The sequence below is a fragment of the Lagenorhynchus albirostris genome, chromosome 2 (genome assembly GCF_949774975.1).
Source record: "Lagenorhynchus albirostris chromosome 2, mLagAlb1.1, whole genome shotgun sequence".
NCBI lineage: Eukaryota > Metazoa > Chordata > Mammalia > Artiodactyla > Delphinidae > Lagenorhynchus > Lagenorhynchus albirostris.
In genome coordinates this window covers 152087478-152105717 of record NC_083096.1, presented here as the reverse complement: position 1 = coordinate 152105717, position 18240 = coordinate 152087478, and the positions used below count along the sequence as shown (strand labels likewise).

General features: G+C 55.0%; 2 protein-coding genes across 2 annotated transcripts; one reads left to right on the top strand and one right to left on the bottom strand.

Annotated features, from left to right (window-relative positions):
• The first annotated feature begins 1201 nt into the window (after positions 1-1201).
• GUCA2B (guanylate cyclase activator 2B) lies at positions 1202-4379 on the top strand. The gene is made up of 3 exons (XM_060142664.1): positions 1202-1294; positions 2432-2618; positions 4318-4379. Exons 1-3 carry the CDS (start codon positions 1202-1204, stop codon positions 4377-4379), a joined length of 342 nt encoding a protein of 113 aa, XP_059998647.1.
• A 2490-nt stretch (positions 4380-6869) lies between these two features.
• On the bottom strand, positions 6870-8725 carry GUCA2A (guanylate cyclase activator 2A). The gene is made up of 3 exons (XM_060142662.1): positions 8651-8725; positions 7398-7587; positions 6870-7041 (listed from the first exon to the last, which is right to left on the bottom strand). The coding sequence occupies exons 1-3, from the start codon at positions 8723-8725 to the stop codon at positions 6977-6979; spliced, it is 330 nt and encodes a 109-aa protein (XP_059998645.1). The 3' UTR covers positions 6870-6976.
• Positions 8726-18240: the final 9515 nt, after the last annotated feature.

Here is an 18240-nt window from a genome sequence, read left to right as displayed (position 1 = left end):
GATTAGGCTCGTGCAAGAAGGATCAGCCTTAGGGAACACAGTGACATCAGATTTTAGCCACAGGCTGGAGAGTGGTCCTGAAATAGACAGATGGGCTATCTGGGCTTCAATTCAATGTTACGCACGGGGCACCTACCGCACGCCAGGCCTGGCAGAGCAGAGCCCTGGGATGGATGCTGTGGACAGCTGCCTTGGCTGGCAGTGGTGATGACGCCCTTGCAGACTTTGCCCACTTCTCCCTGACCCAATCTTCAATCATGGAGGTCGTAGGTCATGCACTGCCCCGCATGGCAACTGTGAAATTAAGGGACCTGTGACAGCACGAGTTACCCCCAGATGAGGACGAGCTCAGGCGGGCCCAGCCCCATCAACTCTCACAGCGACCTCTTGTGGTGGATGCTATCATTATGCCCATTTGATGGAGGAGAAAACTAAGGCTCAGTCAGAGTCGATGTGACTTGCCAAGGTCACGCGGCTGCGGCAGGATCAGGATTCGAACCCAGGTCAATCTGTCTCCAAGGCAGGTGCTCTTTCCTCCATACTGGGGTAGGCTATTGGCTTCTGAAAGGCACCGACAGGTGAGATTGACAATACCTGGCCTGAGTGTACCCATCACCATGGGAAATGGCAGGCAGAGGCAGGTTGAGGGCCTGGGCAGGGACTGATCAGGATGGTCCTTAACTAGAACTGGGGAGAGGGGAGTGGGAGAGACATGGGTCTGAGGGCATGGAGAACTCTGAGGTCAGCCTTGTATCTGCCCACCTTGCCCTGGACCAACCTGTCTGTCTGCACCTTTTGACCTGAGAAAGAACCCTAGGCTGAGCTGGGTCAGATGCCTGAGGACCTGCCCTGCTATCGACTAGCTCTGTCACCTGGGACAAGACACTTTACCTCTGGAGCCTCACTTTCCCTGTGAAATGGCCTCCCTCTCACCCCACTCGCTCGCTGTCTTGTGCACAAGGCAGGCGCTTAACACTGCATCATGCTCGGGTATGCTCTGGGCCTCCTTACCCCTATCATCCCCAACCCCTTTCCCAGGAATGGGCTCTGGGCTTGTCAGGATGCCAGCCAGCTCTTCAGCCCCACCCTGGCTGGCCAGTTAATGAGTGACCAGGGAGCTGGAACCCGGCCTATAAAGAGCTGTCAGCTGGGGAAGCAGGTGGGAGCCTGGTGGACGGCGGCGAGACACAGAGGGAACGAGATGGCTCACAGGGCACTGTCAGGGCTGCTGTTGTGTGGCGTTGCTGCGGTCTTCCTGGTACTGCTGCAGGGTGCACAGTCAGTCTACATCCAGGTTTGTCCTGAAGGTCCCCATGGTGAGAGGCTGGGATGGAGAGGGAATGCTGGGCAATTCACTGAGGAGAGCTGAGGACCCAGGGCTCAGCCCAACATCCAATCACAGCCCAGGGACACAGCTGGTTGTGGGGAGCAGCTGGGATGTCAATGGTGGCTATGACGGTGATGATAACAATAAATTATGGTCGTTCAGCATCGCTCTCCTCAAATGCCCCTCTCAGTCAGAGTTCAGATGTGGAACAAGACGTGATCCCTGCCCTTGAAGAGCCCAGAGGGAAGGGAGACTTCTTTGATGCTCCCACAACTCTCTGTATTCACCCATGTATGGGGAGGAGGGCGGAGGGTCACCAGAAAAAGTTGCCCTGGCTGGTAACTCGAGCTGACATTGCAGCATGAGCAGGAGGTAGCCCGGCGCAGAGGTCACCGACTGCTCCAGACAGAGGGCACAGCATATGCAAAGGCCCAGAGAGAAGACAGCAGGGAATCTGGGTCTCCTTCCAGGGCAGCTGTGAGACTAGGAGTCTTCTGGAAACAGGGTCTGCCTGTGGGTGTGGCAGGTTGCCCGCTGGGCTCCTGGGTGGCACATTCCTGACTCTGGGCGGGGCCTCCTTGGGAAGGAACAAGGGAATCCTGGGGAAGCGGTGTCAGCTTCCCCCTGCAGCCTTGGCTTTGGAGCCCAGCTGGCTAGACTAGGCATTGCCATCATTTTACCATGTCAGTTCAAGGGCAATCAGGCAGTTATCGAGGGTGCCCTGGGTACCAGGCACCAGAGAGCAGTGGAGTTTGATTATCTCCATTTGTCAGATGAGGCTCAGAGTGGGGAAGAGATGGTCAGCCAGTCGGGAAGAGCTGGGATTTGAACCGAAGTCCCCTGGCCTTCAAAGCCCACGCCTTGAACCAACGTGCTCCACGGCCCTGCTCGACCTCATCTCCCAGTTAGCCTGTGACACAGGGGTGTGAAGTACCAGGCCCCACCTTCCACGCAGGCAGTCTTCCGAGTGTGACCTTGACGTTCCCACTCCGTGAGAACACGGAAGCTCTGCGGGGCCCGGGAAACCCTGGTCTCCCGGCAGTGCCCCACCCCCTTCCTGCTCAGGTTTTGATACCCTCCCGTCTCCTCTCTCTCTTCCTCCAGTACCAAGGCTTCCAGGTCCAGCTGGAATCGGTGAAGAAGCTGAATGACCTGGAGGGGCAATGGATGCCCAGCCCTGACCTGAAAACCCAGAGATCCCAGTCCTCCATGTGCCACTACCCGTCCCTGCCACTGGACCTCCAGCCCATCTGTGCCTCTGGGGAAGCAGACAGCATTTTCCAGGACTTGAGTGAGTCCCCCCACCCCTGGCAAGACTCCTGCCCCTCATTCTCTCTCCTCCCCACACCCTAGCTCCTCTACCTCGTGTGGTTTCTGTTAAACACCCAGTGGCTGAGAACAGGGAGATTCAAGAAACTCAAGCCCCTGGCCTCCCCGGTTGGGGCACTGAAATCAGGCATGCCAGGAACCCCTTCAGTCCCTGGCAGCCTGGACGGGGTGATCAGCCTACTTCCAAGACTACACAGATTGGGGGGAAAGGGACACAGGAAACGGACCCATAAAAATGATTGCAATGCAGTGGGATGATGGGGGAGGCACAGTGGAGACACGGGAGAGAGATGGCTCACGTCCACAGTGGCATAAGTGTTACTGAGTCCAACTGCACGACAGGCCAATAAATCAGAGACGAGGTGTTGAGGCATGGAATACAACTTTATTTGGAAAGCCAGCAGACCGAGATGATGGCAGACTAAGGTCTCCAGAAAACCATCTTATCGGGGTTTGGATGCCAGTTTCTTTTATAGAACAGAGATGGGGAGGAGATGAGGAAATAAAGTAAAAAGGCCGTAAGTTTTGCAAATGTCCCTTGGAATGGCCAGCCTCTGGGAGGGGATGTGTTAATTTCTTCTTTCTTGCAGCCATCCACAGGGTGGACAGGGTCAGGATGCTTCCCTGAACAATAGCACTTTGGTTTAACATTCAGGCAAAGGGGCAGGGTTCCCCAAGGCAGGCCATTATGTGTAGACAGTATCCTTTTAGTGAACAAAAGCAGCGGAAAGAAAAGGATAAAGTAAAAGAAACAACAGATCCAACATGTAGTCAGATTTGACTCTTCCCTGTTACATAACGGGATCTGAAATGTTTCCAAGACAGGGTGACATCTAAGCTGAAATGTGAGGGATGAAACAGCTGGCCAGGAGAACGCGGCAACTGGCTAGTATTTTTTCTTTTTTTCTTTTGATTTTATTGGAGTATCATTGATTTACAATATTGTGTTAGTTTCAGGTGTACAGCCAAGTGATTCAGTTATACATACACATCTATTCATTCTTTTTTAGATTCTTTTCTCATATAGGTTATCACAGAATATTGAGTAGAGCTCCCTGTGCTATACAGTAGGTCCTTGTTGGTTATCTATCTTATATATAGTAGTGTGTGTATGTTCATCCCAAGCTCCTGATTTATCCCCCCCCCACTCTTCCCATTTGGTAACCACAAGTTTGTTTTCGACATCTGTTAAGTCTGTTTCTGTTTGTGAATAAGCTTATTTGTAACTTTTTAAATTAGATTCCACATGAGTGATAGCATAGGATATTTGTCTTTCTCTGACTTACTTCACTTAGTATGATAATCTCTAGTAGCTAGTATTTATTGAGCACCTACTAAGTGCCAGGTCCTGGGTCAATCTCTTTGCCTGCAAGCTCTCCTCACAACCCCTCTGTCAGGCTGACACAGTCGAGCAGGCAGGAAAACTCAGGCACAGAGTTTAAGTGACTTGCCCAGGCACTGCTAGGAGGACAGAACCTGGGACTTGAGCCCAAGCTGCTCACACTTCTAAACTTTCTTGCTCTTAATCTATGAGAAGGATGCCAGGCCCCTGCCTCCAACCCTCTCAGAAGCAGGCCTTCTCTGGCTGCCTGGTCAGTGGCTCCTTGGACCACAGATGTTTCAGGTTCAGGTTCAGCTGACCACTTTTCTCCTCTGCCCAGGGACCATCGCTGCTGATGACTGCGAGCTGTGCGTGAATGTTGCCTGTACTGGCTGCAGCTAAGATGGCCTGGGTGCCCTGAGCCCACCCTGGACACCGTGCCCCCCCCCCGCCCACTGCCTTCACAGCACCCACCCCCATCCAGGCTCTGGGGGTCCCCGCCACCACGGTCATCCCTGCCCCCCACCCCGCCCTGCAGGGCCCGAGCAGCTGGATCTGACACAAAGCAGTTGGACCCACGGTTGGAGGAGAGTGTGGCCCCTGAGGCAGCCCTGCTGCTGAATAAAGATTCCCCACCTACACGCAGAGTCAGGCGTCCATTTGTTCACCCCCAGGAGCCACAGGCAGAGCTGCCTGGGAAGCTGGGGGGGTTGGGCTCCTGTGTCAGGCGTTTTCATGGCTTCCTCGCCTGAGGAGTTGTTCTGTTTCATATCGAAGGAGTGAGGCTCTGGGTGGAAAGGAGTCGCCCATGATCACCGGGCTGGGAAGCTACAGAGCACCCAGATCCATCTGACCTCCCAAGCTGAGCTCAAGTCCTGGCCCAGCTGCAGAGCCAGAGCTTCTGTGCTCCTGGTGGGGCTGGGGAAGGGACGGGGGCTCCCTCCCGTAGGTGGGACTGCAGTGGAGGGGGTGGAGGGAGGAACCACGTGGTGCCCCTTCGGGGCTGATTCTGCCCCGGGCCCGCCTGAGTTCACCTTTACCCTCCTTCTGGGGCTCCCCGGGACTGCCTGGCCAGCTCCATATGGAAGGCCTTCCTTCCCTCGCTCCATCCTGGTGGCCCTAAGGAATATTAATAGTACCAGCATCTTCTGAGCATTTGCTATACCCTAGGTACTGTTTTAAACGCTTTGTAGGTATTAACTCACCGAGTCCTCACAACAGTTCAGTGAAGCAGGTAATATTCGCATTACCTTTACGAATGCGGAGACCCAGGTACAGAGAGAACTAATTAGTCCAGGGTCACAGGTTCAGCAAAGTGGCAAAGCAGGCTTCTTCCCAGGAAGTCTGGGCCAGAGTATATACTCTGAACCACCATGTTACCGCCTCCCTGTGACTCCAGGCCCCAGCTGCAGCTAATGACACTCAAGGGAGGATGTCCTGCAGCCACTGCATTCCCCCAGGGGCCTTCAGTGCTCTACTAAAGGCCAAGAGACAAGACTGGGAATTCCTGGGAGAAGGGCTTTCCACAGGGTGGCTTCCTCCCCGGCCTCTGTCCCGGGCAGCCAGAGAGGAGAAAAGCCAGGTACAAAGGGGCCATGCCCTCTGAACTCAGCTCCCAGGGCCAAGCCCATGGTGGATTCCCCCAGACCAGCTGCTCCTCCTGTCTGCCCAGTTGTGCTCCATCGTCCTGTAACCTCCCAGCCTCCCAGGCCACACCCCTCGGAGCTCTGGCTCCTTCCGGTCCTCCCCCCACAGCAAGTCTGGCTAGGGGCCTTTGCAATGCCTCCTGCGTCTCTCTGGGCCCCTCCCATCCCTCTATCATCACTGCCTCCCTCCCTGTCCCATCCTCTCTCCCCCGCGAGGCCAGAGCTTCCTCCCTGCCCTACATCCTGCAGGCTCTCCATGCCCACCAAGCCAGAGGAACACTGCAGTGCTGCTCCAGCAGTGCCCCTTACCCTTCTGTGCCTCCCCAGTACCAACCCGCAAGTCTAAACTGAGCCCACTCACCATCTGGCCTCGTCTCCCACCTGCCTGGGAAGGAGGCAATAATGGGAACTGCCACTGAGGGAGCACCTGCTATGTGCCAGGCACAAGGCAGAGCCACCTAGACAGAAATAATAATAATAATAATAGCATCAGCACAGTGCTCGCTCACACTGGGCCCAGTGGAGCTCTAAGAGTTTTCCCTGTATTACCTCATTTAATCTTCACTCACCCCTGTGAAGTAGGGGAGAGAACAGGCTAAGTAACCTGCCCAAAGTCACACAGCTGGTAACAAGCAGTGCCTGGACTGACACCCAGAGAGTTTGGCTCCAGAGTAGGAGCATTAAATAATTCTACCCCACCACCCATCTCATCAGGCACCCCTGCAACCTTGGGAGGAGGGATTTCCCAAGAGATCAGGGGTGAGCAGGGGTGAGGGGAGCAGAGGACATAGTGAGAACTATGGCTTGGGGTGTGGGCCCTGGGGGGAGGGCAGGAGGCATTGCTGAAGTGGTCAGGACGGGGCCAGATTCTGAGGCCCCTTGAACACTCTCCGGCCAGGGGCTGATCTCATAGCCCCTCAGTGCTTGTGTCGGTCATCCAAACCAGCACAGGAGGTCACACGTGGCTTAGGGATCATGAAAGAAAAGCAGAAGTTCCACCTCCTCCATTGGTGGTCGTTGGATTCAAGTCTCCTCGGCGTCTGTGAGTGGGGGGCAGTACCGATACTGGCTTAGCAGGAAGAGCAGGGTTCTTGCACTTAGCACACTAAACCCTGAGCTGGCGAGGGCAGGGTAGGCATTCATAAAGTGGGATGAAAGAAGGAATGAAAGCAACACCAGGAGGACTCTGGAATCTGGTTTATTATCCGCCGGTGGGGGTGGATCTTGGAAAGTACCGGCAGCTGGGCCTCCCCAGGCTGCCCTCTCGTCACTCCTCCATTCTGGGTAGGTGGAGCTGCGAGGAGGGGGAGCGGCCTGCGGGGGAGGGACAGAAGGTAGCGAGCACCCGCCGTCCTAGCATCCAGCACAGGCAGCGTAGGCACAGATCTCACACGTGCTCGGATCCTCGGCGATGGCCTCTGGACAGGAGAAACGGGGCCCCGTGAGAGCAGCTTCCTCTGCCCAAAGCTCCCGCCGTCCCTTGAGCCAGAGTTCGAACATCCGCTACCCAGGAGAAACCCAGGCCTGTCCTCTCTGACCAGCGGCACTTCCCACCCCAAACCAGGACACAAGTACGGCAAGCCGGCCAATCAGGGCGGAGAGCCTACCCAGAAAGGCGTTACAGCCGAGACCAGACAAACCAGGACACACAGCAGAGGGCTTAATCAGAGCAGAGCTCATCCTCGGAATCCCACCAATCAGAACACACCTCTCCTTCAAGTGCCACCAATCAGGGAATTCCTGGGCCCCGCCCTTCAGAGAGGGGGTTACTCACCGAGCCTCTCCAGGATCTCCTGGGCATTGGGCTCCTTGCAGAGAGGCTTGAGTTCTTCGGGAAACCTCAGGGAGCTACAGAGGATGGGAACGAGGGATCCACCAGTATTTCTAGACCTCCTAGGCTCCTGGAGCTGCTGGAGGTCCTTGAGCTTCTTCACTGACTCCAGAGAAAAGGAGAACTCTCCATCCTGAGAGAGACATGTCCAGGGTGTGAGGCCAGGCTACATACAGCCTGCTCCCTGGCCGCTTCCCCGAGGACCGCCCCCTCTCCAGCCCCGGTGCTCACACTCAAACAGTGTTTGCGGCACACGGGAGCCAGGTGCTCCACTGCGGGGCAATATAAGGTGGTCAGAGCTCAGAGCCAGACACTGGGCTTGAATCCTGGTTTTGCTCTGCGACCATGGACGGGTCATTACACTCTGGGATCCTAGGGTCTGCCTGTTATATGAGGAATGGAGAAGACAGATGCGAAGCAGCAGGGACACAATAGGTGCCTATTAGTGGGAGCCACTGTGCTGATTTGTAGGGAGAGGCACAGAGCTGGGACCAAGGCTCAGGCATCCTGAATCCACGTGGCTGTGCCCCAGTTGTCTTCACCCCTGCCTGAGAGCAGTGTGGGCTGATCCCCTGGCCCCCGGCTCCAGCCTGCTGCCTGGCTGATGTTTGAGAAGCAGTAAAAGGCCTCCCGGGGCCTGGCTGTGATAGAATGGGGCCCCCGATGAGTACCAGGCTGGCCTACGGCCGGCATCCACACCAATGGGCACACCCTTCCGTCAGGACCTCCAGGCTGTCCAGGTGATTCCTGAGACCCAGGCCAGGGCTGTGGCTGAGGAGGAAGGTCTGGAACTGAATCAAGCTCCTTCCCTTCCCAACCATGTGCCCACGCCCAGTTACAGAATCTCTCTGAGGCTCTATTTGACGCCTCTGAAAACTGAGACTAATACTCCCTCTTGCCACGGTGATCCTGGCGTCACGGTGACATACTGGAGGAACCTGGTCATGGCAGGCACTCTGTAAATTGGCTAATCACCTGCCTTTCCCAAACTGTTTCTCTTTTCTCTACCTGATGTTCTTTCTCCAAGTTTGAAGAGGAAGGCGTAAGAGGCAGGACTGAGAAGGGGGTCCCTGGGGAAGAGTCAAGCCTTAGACATACTCCCCACTCCGTCCCCAGAGGGGTGCTCTATCAGGGGACAGGCCCTGGGCCCTGGACATAGAGAGCCAGCTGGGCCACAGTAGGGACGGAGAATTTACCTTCACGGTGACTCCCCCTGCTAGGGCGGCCCAGGCCCCAAGGAGGCACAGTGCAGAGAGCAGGAAGGTGTTCATGGCAGCAGCGCCCAAGAGAGAAGAGGGCTTGGTTCTGCATGCAAGGGGAAAACAGTGGGACTTTTAAAGAGAGCAGGGTTACTGAGTAACCCAGGAGTCTTTGCCAGTGTCTCATCTGCTTGCTTGTCAACTTAACCCTAATCAGATAAGGCTCAAGACAGCCCTGGCCGGTAAGAAATCAGTCGGGGGAGGCCGTCAGAGCCCCAGCCCCTTCCTGGACTCCCACTTTAACCCATGGCTGGGCTGGGTCCTGCATTCAGGACCAACTACTCACACTCACTGATGGCTGTGGGCCACGCCATGCGCCAGGGTGGGGCTGCAGACCCAGCCCAGCCCTTAAAGAGGGAGGACCAGTGGCGATGCAGGGTGATTAGGGGAGTGGGTGGGCATGAGGAATGGAGGGGCCATTCGAACAGCCAAGGGGCGGGGCAGTTCAAGAAGCTTTCCCAAAGGAGGTTTAGAGAATGGGTGGAGATTTTCTTAGAGAAGGGGCTGAGGGTAGAAGGCCGTTTCTTGCAGAGGATACTACACGTGAGACAGCAGGGAGATGAAATAGGCCAGGAATAATCGAGGAAATGTGAGTAATTCAGCCTGCGGGAGAGGAGGAGGTTGCCAGGGGGCTTCAAGTGTTAAGAAATGAGATTACCAAGGCAGGTGTTAGGTTTGGCCACTGTGACTTTGAGGAAGGACTCAGCTCTGCCATCCACAGGCCTGGTTCGAGTCCCATCTACTGCCCCATTCCTATGTGTGTGAATCTGGACAAATTGTTTCCCTCTCTGAACATCAGGGCCCCTTGTATCCTCTCTGGGGACCAATATAATAATACGTACCTCGTGGGATTATTTTGAGAATTAAATGAGGTTATAAAAATGCTTACCTCAATGCCTGGCATACAGAAAGCACTCAGTAAAAGATCCTTCAGTTATCATTACTTTGTTCAACAGCCACAACAGCTTCTGGTCCCCGTTGGCCCCTCTGGAGACCACCTGCCGATCTGAGCCACAGCCTGTTCTCATCTGGTGCTGGGCCTGCTGTCCTGCCTGTCCTGCAGCCTCAGATCATCCTTGGATGTGCTCTCCCCACTCCCTCCTGATTCCCTTGCCCCCTGCCCCTCTAACCATCCCCCCCACCCCCTGCCCGCACCGTGTCCCTCCTCTTTTTGCTCTGCTTCCCCCAACTAACTCAGCCTAATCTCCCCCACCCTGGCCTTTCCTGCCAGGCTCAACTCTCCCAGCATCCCTGCCTTTGAATATGTTACTCCATCTGCCTGGAAGACTTTTCCTTCCTTGTCACTAGGTGAACTCCTACTTAAACTTTAAGGCCCAGATCAAATAACCCCCACTGCATCCTCAGCTAAATAATCTCTCTTTGTTCTCACAGAACCAGATACATTCCCCTACTGGGGATCTTGTTGAGTTGGATTACTTGGGTGTGTGTCTCTGCCCCTCTAGACTCTGACCTTCATGAGGACTGTACCCCGGCATAGTGTGTGTTCATTGTATTCTTTTGTGAGCAGAGCCTCCAGGACACGGAGGAAGGGGAGCCCTGGGAGCTGCTTTGTTCTAATCTACAAACCAATCTGGCTGCAAGCCAGGATGGCTCCAAAGAAAGGAGTGGGGGTGGGAATCCCTGGGTGGGAAAAGTCAACACTGCAGGGGAAATTGGAGGGTACTTCAAAGGGGTTCAGCCCAAGGGAGGGGCAGGAAACACTTGGCCAACCTGCCCTCTCAGGCTAGTCCTCAGAACCAGACTAAGATTCCCTCCCTTTTCTAGTGTGTGTGTGTACACTGAGGAGTGTGTGTAAGTTGAAGTGTGTTAGTATATGCAAGGTGTGTGTGTGTGTGTACGCTGAAGTCTACATGTCCAGTCCAGCCACATGGTGGCCGCTGCTAGCTGAGAGCTGGGTGGGAATGAGCCCCAGCAGAGGGTTAGGGATGGGATAGGGTACCTTAGGGTTACGGATGGAGTTTGGGTTGAAGGTGAGACTAGAGATACACGTAAGGGTAGAATGTATTGTGATTGGGATGGTGGTGAGCACAGGTAGAGATCAGGAGTGCAGCTGAGGCTGGCGCTGTGGTTGGGATTGGGGTTGGGTGGACTTGAGCTGGGTTAGGGTGAAGGCTGGGTTAAGATCAGTCTTAGGTTACCAACTGGGACTGGAGTTACATTAGGGCAAGATGAAGTAGCAGATAGTGATAGGAGTTCAAGTTAGGCCTCAGATTGGGGTTTGAGTCAGGGTCAGGATGGAGCTGAGCTTGGGTGTGGGGTAAGGGTCAGGGTTAGGTTTGGAATCAGGGGTGTAGCTAGGATTGGGTCGATGTGGGGATTGTAGCTGACATGGAGGTTGGTTTGGGGTTAGCTTAGGGTTCTGTGGTAGGGTTAAGGCGGGAGCTGAGTCTGCAGTTTAAGTTGGAGGTGTGGGTGGGGTCAGGTTTATGACTGGGGCTGGGTCTGGGGTTAAGTGTGGGGCTCAGGCTGGACTGGGGTTTGGTTTAGCATGAAGGATGGGGTTCGGTGTGGCCGCTGTGGGCTGCAGGAGCTCTGTTTCTGGCTCCCTTTGGCTTTTCAGTCTTTCCCCTCCTAAGTTACAGTGGGATTGGGGGTAAAGGGAGGGGCCTCTGGTTCCTGAAGCCTCTTTCTCCCATAACCCCTTAGCCGGGGCTTACCTGCTGCAAGGCTGGGGTGGAGCGGGTGTGTGGGAGTGATGTAAGCTCCACACTGTGAGAAAGAGGAAACGGCTCACAGGCCTCAGCACTTCGGGCCCTGACCTACCCAACCCTACCTCTGACATCTCCCCTGGGAAACGTGAACCAACGCCCCTCCCACCCCTGCCAATTCCCTGGCCCAGCCTGGGCCCAGGTGTGAGTTCAGACCCCCTCCCTCCTCTCCTGCATCGAAGCTGCTGGATCTTGGGGTCCTCTTGGAAGCCTGGGGTTCTGGATCACCCCAGGCCCCCACCTGAGTCCTGTGGCCTCGGTTCCCCAGCACCCCAACACCCCTCATCATTTCTTACGGGTGGTGAGTGGGTCTGGGTTGTTTGGGCACCTCACATCCAAAGGCCACCCCTTCTGGCAAACTCTCACACCTCCATAGCCTCCCAGGCCATGCCACCTCTACCTGCCTCCCCACCTGAAGACCCATCAGTGGCTGCCCCAGACCTTCAGAAGGAAGCCCAGACTCCCTGGCCTGGCATTCAAGGCCCATCATGGTCAGGCCCCTGCTCACCCTTTACCCAGGATCCCGAAAGACTCCCTAGGAGTGGGCCAGGAAGAAGGGGCCCATACCTGGGGTGCTGTAGGTGAAAGAGCTCCAGCTTTGGAGCCAGGCAGCCCTGGGGTAGAGTCCTAGCTCCATCAGTGAACAGCGGTGTGCCCTTTCTGAACCTCAGTTTTTGCATCAGAAAAATGGAGACAATAACAACTACACTGAATTTTGGGTTGCCGAGAAAACTTTCCTCACTGACTTCCAGCCCCAGCAGGCCTGTGTTAAGACCATCCCCACCACCTCTGGGCTCCACCAGCCTCCTATACTCTCCCCTTATAAAACCTACCAAACTATCTGTCCTGCCCACTTTCCTACGAGCTTCTGAGAGCAGAGCCTGTGTCTTGCTCCATCGTGGCCCCAGTACCCATACAAGGCCTGGCACTTAGTGGGTAGCCCCGATCTCTCAGGAGACCAGGAAGGCTGTGGTATTAGTAATAATCATAACATTAAGAATAGCAGCGAATGTTGATCAAACACTCGCTCTAGGCTACGTGCTTTACAGGTGTGAAAACCAGCCCCAGCCCTGCAGCCCAGCCGCCCCTCACCCACTGCTGGCAGCTGCGTGGGTTTCCCCTGCTGTCGGGCCACCCTCTGGTCTCTGTGAGGATGCTGATGCCATTCCTTTTGGCCTAGAGATTGTTGAACTCTTGTGTTTGGGTGACCTCGTCATGGTTCCAGGGTGCCTGTTAAAGTTGGGTCCACTGAGGCCCAGCCCCCCCAGGCCTGGCTCTGCTTCCCTGCAGGCTGGAGGCCTCAGCTGACCCTAGGGAGAAAGGCCTGGGACAGAGCCCAGGTGGGAGTCTGAAGGCTCCCATGCTGATCTGTGTGACCATGAAGAGGCTGTGGCCCACACTTTACAGCCTCCGCATCCTGCTTGCATACACGTCCTGGAGGTTCTTCTGAGAGCCCAGAACTGCATGAGGAAGGCATCACGATGTATGTGAACCTCCCAATAGCTCTGGGAATACATAAGAAATCACTATAGAACCCCATTTTATAGGTGGGCACACTGAAGCTCAGAGGCCCAGAGAGGGTAAGAAACCATGACTTTCCCGAGGGTGCGGACAGAAGCTCCGGGAGCAGTTTCACTGGCGGCTCTCTGCACGAGGGCACCCAGCCAACAGCGAGGGAAGCACAGACACAGGTGTGCGGCTAGCTCAGCCTAGAGGAAGGCACAACTTTTCAGACTCATTGCCAGGTGGACTTGGCACCAGCTGCAGTCACAAAGCTGTAAATTCCAGAACAGAGGCCAGTTCTCACAAGTGCCAAAGAAAAGCTAAACTTCTATTCGGTTCATACCTCCTGTCCTGTCTTCCTAGCCCCAGACCCCCATCTTTGGGGAAGGAGAAGAAGAAAGGCACAACCACTGAGTCAGACCCTGTTTTACAGGGCAGCGATACCCGTTGTACAGAGGAGGAAACCAGGCTCCTGGGAGAGTGCCCAGGGCCACAGAGAAAGTGGATGGCTGAGTGGGAATTTGAAGCCTCTTGGCTTGAGCCCAAGTCCAGGCAGGGGTGGCGGGCTCCCTCCCCTCCCCCAGGCGCTGGGGTGGGCAGGATCTTTCCCGTGATGCTCTGCGGGGGCAGCTGGGGAGTAGACAGAGGGTGTGTCTGGTTGTTTGCTCAGCAGTGTCATCTCACATCCCCATGGCCTGGTCGGGACAAGGCACTGGGGGAGCTCCATTCACCATCTGCTCCCCACACAGCAGGGCTTCCTCCTGCCACACCCTGGCCTGCTCTGGGCATTGGCCACGAAAACAACCCATCACACCCGAAGGCTGTCAGGGAAGGAGGGAGACCCACCTGGAGCTCCTGCCATGTGCCTCAGAGCCCACAGGCTAGAGGGAGGATAAGACACGGGCACAAACTCCCTGGGGCTCCGCAGGGAGAAAAGGTCCCCCCGTGGCCGGGTCTGGGGATGCTTGCCAGACCAGGTGGCATTTGAACTGGGAGGATTTGATCAATGGGAGGATTTGGACCCACAGAGATGGGGGCTATATGGCAAAGGCCTGGCAACCGGAAGCACACAGGGGAAGGGAGGGAGGATGGGCTGAAGCAGAGAGTGTCTCAAGAGGGGCTGTGGGTGGGCAGCCAGAGAAGGCTTTAAACACCAGGCTAAGGCATTTTGCCCTTCACCCGGTGACAGTGGGAAGCTAGGGGAAGACCATGAGAAGAGCTGTGATTTAGAAAGATCATCATGGCCCTTGGTGTTGGGAGCGGACTCTCTAGGTATGGCTGCTGCACTGGTCCAGGAGGGAAGGGGTGTGTTCCACCCCCAGCAGTACCCTGGGAGGGCCAGGGGTGATTGGAAGGATGGTGTGCTGGGGTATCCATGGGTCTTGGCGTGTGCAAGAGAAGCAAGGGAGGAGGGCAGACAGGGAAGGCAGATGGGTCCTTGGGACCAACAGCGTGCCAGGGCCCGTGCTGGCTGCTTCCATCTGACTTCTCATGGATGAGCCCATCAACACTTTAATCCCATTATACAGATGAGGAGGCTGAGGCTCAGAGAGAGCAACGTCTTGCCCAGATGGAACTTTAGGTTCTTTTGACTCCAGAGTTCGTGTTCTTTCCATTGCCTCATGTATTTTTCTGGGCTTTGACGCCTGCAGAAAACACGATCAGCCACAGGCCAGCAACTCACAATGGACCAGATTCTGGTCTGGCCAGGAAGCTTTGCGGGGTGCAAGGAGGAGGGGAGGAGCTGCCTGGGGGCAGGAGCAGGTATAGATAGATCTGGTATCCAGTCCAAAGGGCCACAGTGGGGAGAAGCAGTGACAGCGGCCAGGCCAAGGATGTGATGAGAAAAGGGGAAGAATTCATCTGTATTGGACTTGCAGGGCCTAACCCTGAGTGTGCCTGGGAATCCGGCTCTATCCCAGGCAAATGTCTCTGGGGACGTGGGCTGCTGGGGAAGACTCGAGTGGCTAACAAGGTTAGGAAGGGAGGAGGAAGCCAGAACCTGAGGGGGGAGCCATCCCGCCCTCCCTGCCCTGGGCAGAATGCTTTCTCTCCTGTCTGCGGCTTACGATCACACACAGACAGACGCAATCATGCAGGCGACACAATCACATATCCAGGCAGAGACACATGAGCACACCATCACAAGACACACAAGCACAAACACACAAGGTCTGGCTCACACACACGGAGGGCCTCGTGAGCACAATCGGAGTCACACAAGCACTCGCAGTTACCCTGACTTACAGGACCTACACCGCACCCCCCACACCCAGTCACAGAGTTCATGCACTCACACGTTCTCACACGGAACCAGAAGACCGTTCCCAGGAAGGCCTCTGCCTATGGACGTCACTCAGGCATGGGAAGGGTGGGAAGTGCGCTCGGACGTCTTTATTGCCATTGTCTGGGACAGGAAGTTGCCTCTCTGATGTTCTGGGGGCTGCATCATGAGAGGGGTGGCCTTCACCCAGTGACATCAGCTCAGGCCCCGTGCTAGGGTAGGGTGGGTTGGGATGGGTGTGGTGAATGGCCCTGAGGGAGATCAAGGGCAGCTGGGGAGTGCTGTGGAAGAGGCCAAGGCCCTCGGTGGGAAGAGCAGACCGGAATAAGGCAGCTCTGGGTTCCCGTCCCCTTGCCAACCTCTCACTGATGGTGACCTGGGGCAAATGACTTCACCTCTCTGAGTGGCAATGTCCAGCAGTAAAAGGAGGATAATGACACCAACCTCCAAGGTAACTGGGAGTGCTAACTCAGATAATTGCTGTCAAGTACTGGGCACAGGGCCTGGCAAATAGTGGCAATAATCATCATGTTTGTGACGGTCCCGGGACTCGCTGTGTGAGTGTGTGTGGGCTCAGAGGCAGGGCTGGGAGGACAAGGGTAGATGCCCCGTGGCAAGGTGTGTGGCAGGCCCGGCCACTTGCCTAAACAAGACGTCAACTGGTCCCAGGAATGCAGAGCCTCAGGAAACTCAGATCTGGGGTTGATGGTGGGGTGACCTTCCCCACCCTAACCTCAGAGTAGGTGACAGTGGGCATCAGGAGGGCTGGGCCCAGGCAGCAGACTCAGAGGCCACTCTGCAGTGGGCCCCCCCAGTATGTTTATCGCCGAGGACTAGAGGGCTCCTCGGCTCCCTCCAGCAAGCTCTGATGCGGAAGCAGAGTCTGAGGGCTGGCCACTGGGGTCCCTACCTGTCTGTAGGAGCTCCCAGCTCTGGGGGCTGCAGAGGAAGAGAACACAGCCCCTGTGGTAAAGGAAACCTTCCAAACAAGGAAAGGCACACAGCTGGCAGCCCTGCGCCCTCTGGCGGCCTCTGGTGCTCACTGCGGCCTCATGGCTTTGTTCTAAGGCTCCCCGTTCTTTGCCCTGTAAGGACTGACAGCACAGCGCACTGCAGTGTAGACACCGGGGCTGGATGGCCTGGGTTTGAAATCCTGGCTCTCCTGCTCCAGCTATTGTTACCTCTACCACTTACGAGCGGATGACCCTGGGCAGGTGACTTAATCTCTTTGTGGCTCAGATTCTGCCTTTGCGATAGGTTGATAACAATAGTATCCACCACACAGTTGTTTTGAAGGCGAAATCTGATAACCCACAAGTACTTAGAATAAGTAACGTGAAGTAACATGGAATACACGGTGGCCGTCCTACTCTGGACTTCCAGGGTCAGCGTTGCTGAAGGCACAGCTTCAGGGCTGGGTCGAAGCAGCCTTGACCTGGGGTTAGACTCCGGCTCTGGTGCACTTACCAAATGTGTGCTTTGCACATGTTGACTAGTTGCTTATCATGTGAGGGAGACACACAGGGAGGTAAGTCCAAAATCCTCTGGAAAACCCTTTAGGAAGGCACCACACTGGGGAAAAACACACCATCTCAATAAGCCCAACATGGTCATTTTTCCTAATTCTTGGTTACAGTCTGTCTTTGTAGTAGCTGGCTTGCATCCAAGTGCAATGTTGTACAGAATGTGTATCTTTACCCACTGGAACGACACTCAGTGGTGAGACGCTCAGGCAGAGAGGCACCTGGAAGCAGACATAAGTTATGGTCTCAGGTCTGAATCTTCCAACTTGCACTCACTGAGGGGCACACGTTCATCACAGGTAGGTACTCTCACATTAAGATTTCCCTTCTTTCTCTTTTTGGCCAAGTGTGTCTAATTAAATTCCCATGCTTTGATTGAATGCATTCAGGATGCTGCTGCCTTGCGCCTTACCTCTCTAAAGCAGTTTGCTTTTCTGTAAGGCGGAGCAATAACTACAGTAACTATACTACAGCATCACCTTCTTGTGTAGATCAAGACAATGTGTGAGGAATTTTAAATTCCTGCCGGGAAGATGACTTTCTCCACTCCTCCCCTTCCCCCAAATTTCCCCTAACTAATGTATGACTTCGAGCAAGTCACTTTCCCCTCTGGGTCTCAATGTTCTCAACTGCAAAATGTGGGTGTTTTATATTAGATGATTTCAAAGGCCCCTCCCAGCTTGAAGCTTTCAAGATAGTTCTGTGATCCTAGGGCCTTTTGATGCGGTCAACCCTTCTATGAATGCTAACTGATGCTTACGTGGTTCTTCCAGGACTGCTCTGTCTGACTGGTAAGGGCACATCTATAAACAGCAGCCCTTAACACACTGCAACATGGTAAAGCCACAAGAATGAAACATGCATCTTTATGATCTTTTTCTCATTTGATCAGCACAAAGGTGCACTTTAGCTGTGCCTGAATCAGCACAAAGTGACCAGATCTAACCGTGCCCCCTACTACAGTCTTTCAGAGGCACTGATGGAAAAGCAGAGCTCCTCCAAGTCACACACACACACACACAGGATGGGTAGGCACTATCCCTGGGTGGAGCAAAAGGAAATGGGCTTTGGAGTCAGGCCCAGACTGAATGACCCCAGATCCTCCACTACCTATGAGAACTTAATTAAGGCAAGTTAATCTTTCTGAGCCTCAGTTTCCCATTGGTAAAATGGTTAAAAATAGGTTTTCCTGACAGTGTTGTATGGGTTAAGTTAGAAGTAGTGAGGGGTCCTGAGCAGGATTATGGGATTGGTGGGAATCTCTCCCCTTCCTGAGTGAGACAGACCGCAGCTTCAAGTCCACTTCCACCAGTGTCGTTGGTCTGCCCATTGGTAGCCTCTCTGAGCCTGTTTCCACAATCAGGTCGGGACACCAGCACTCATCCCAACTCCAGGGATTGCTGGTGCTTGGCTCTTAACTAGCAAACCGTCACTTCTTTGGCTTCAACCTCACCCTGCGCCCATGCTAATCTAGCTTCCATGCCTGGC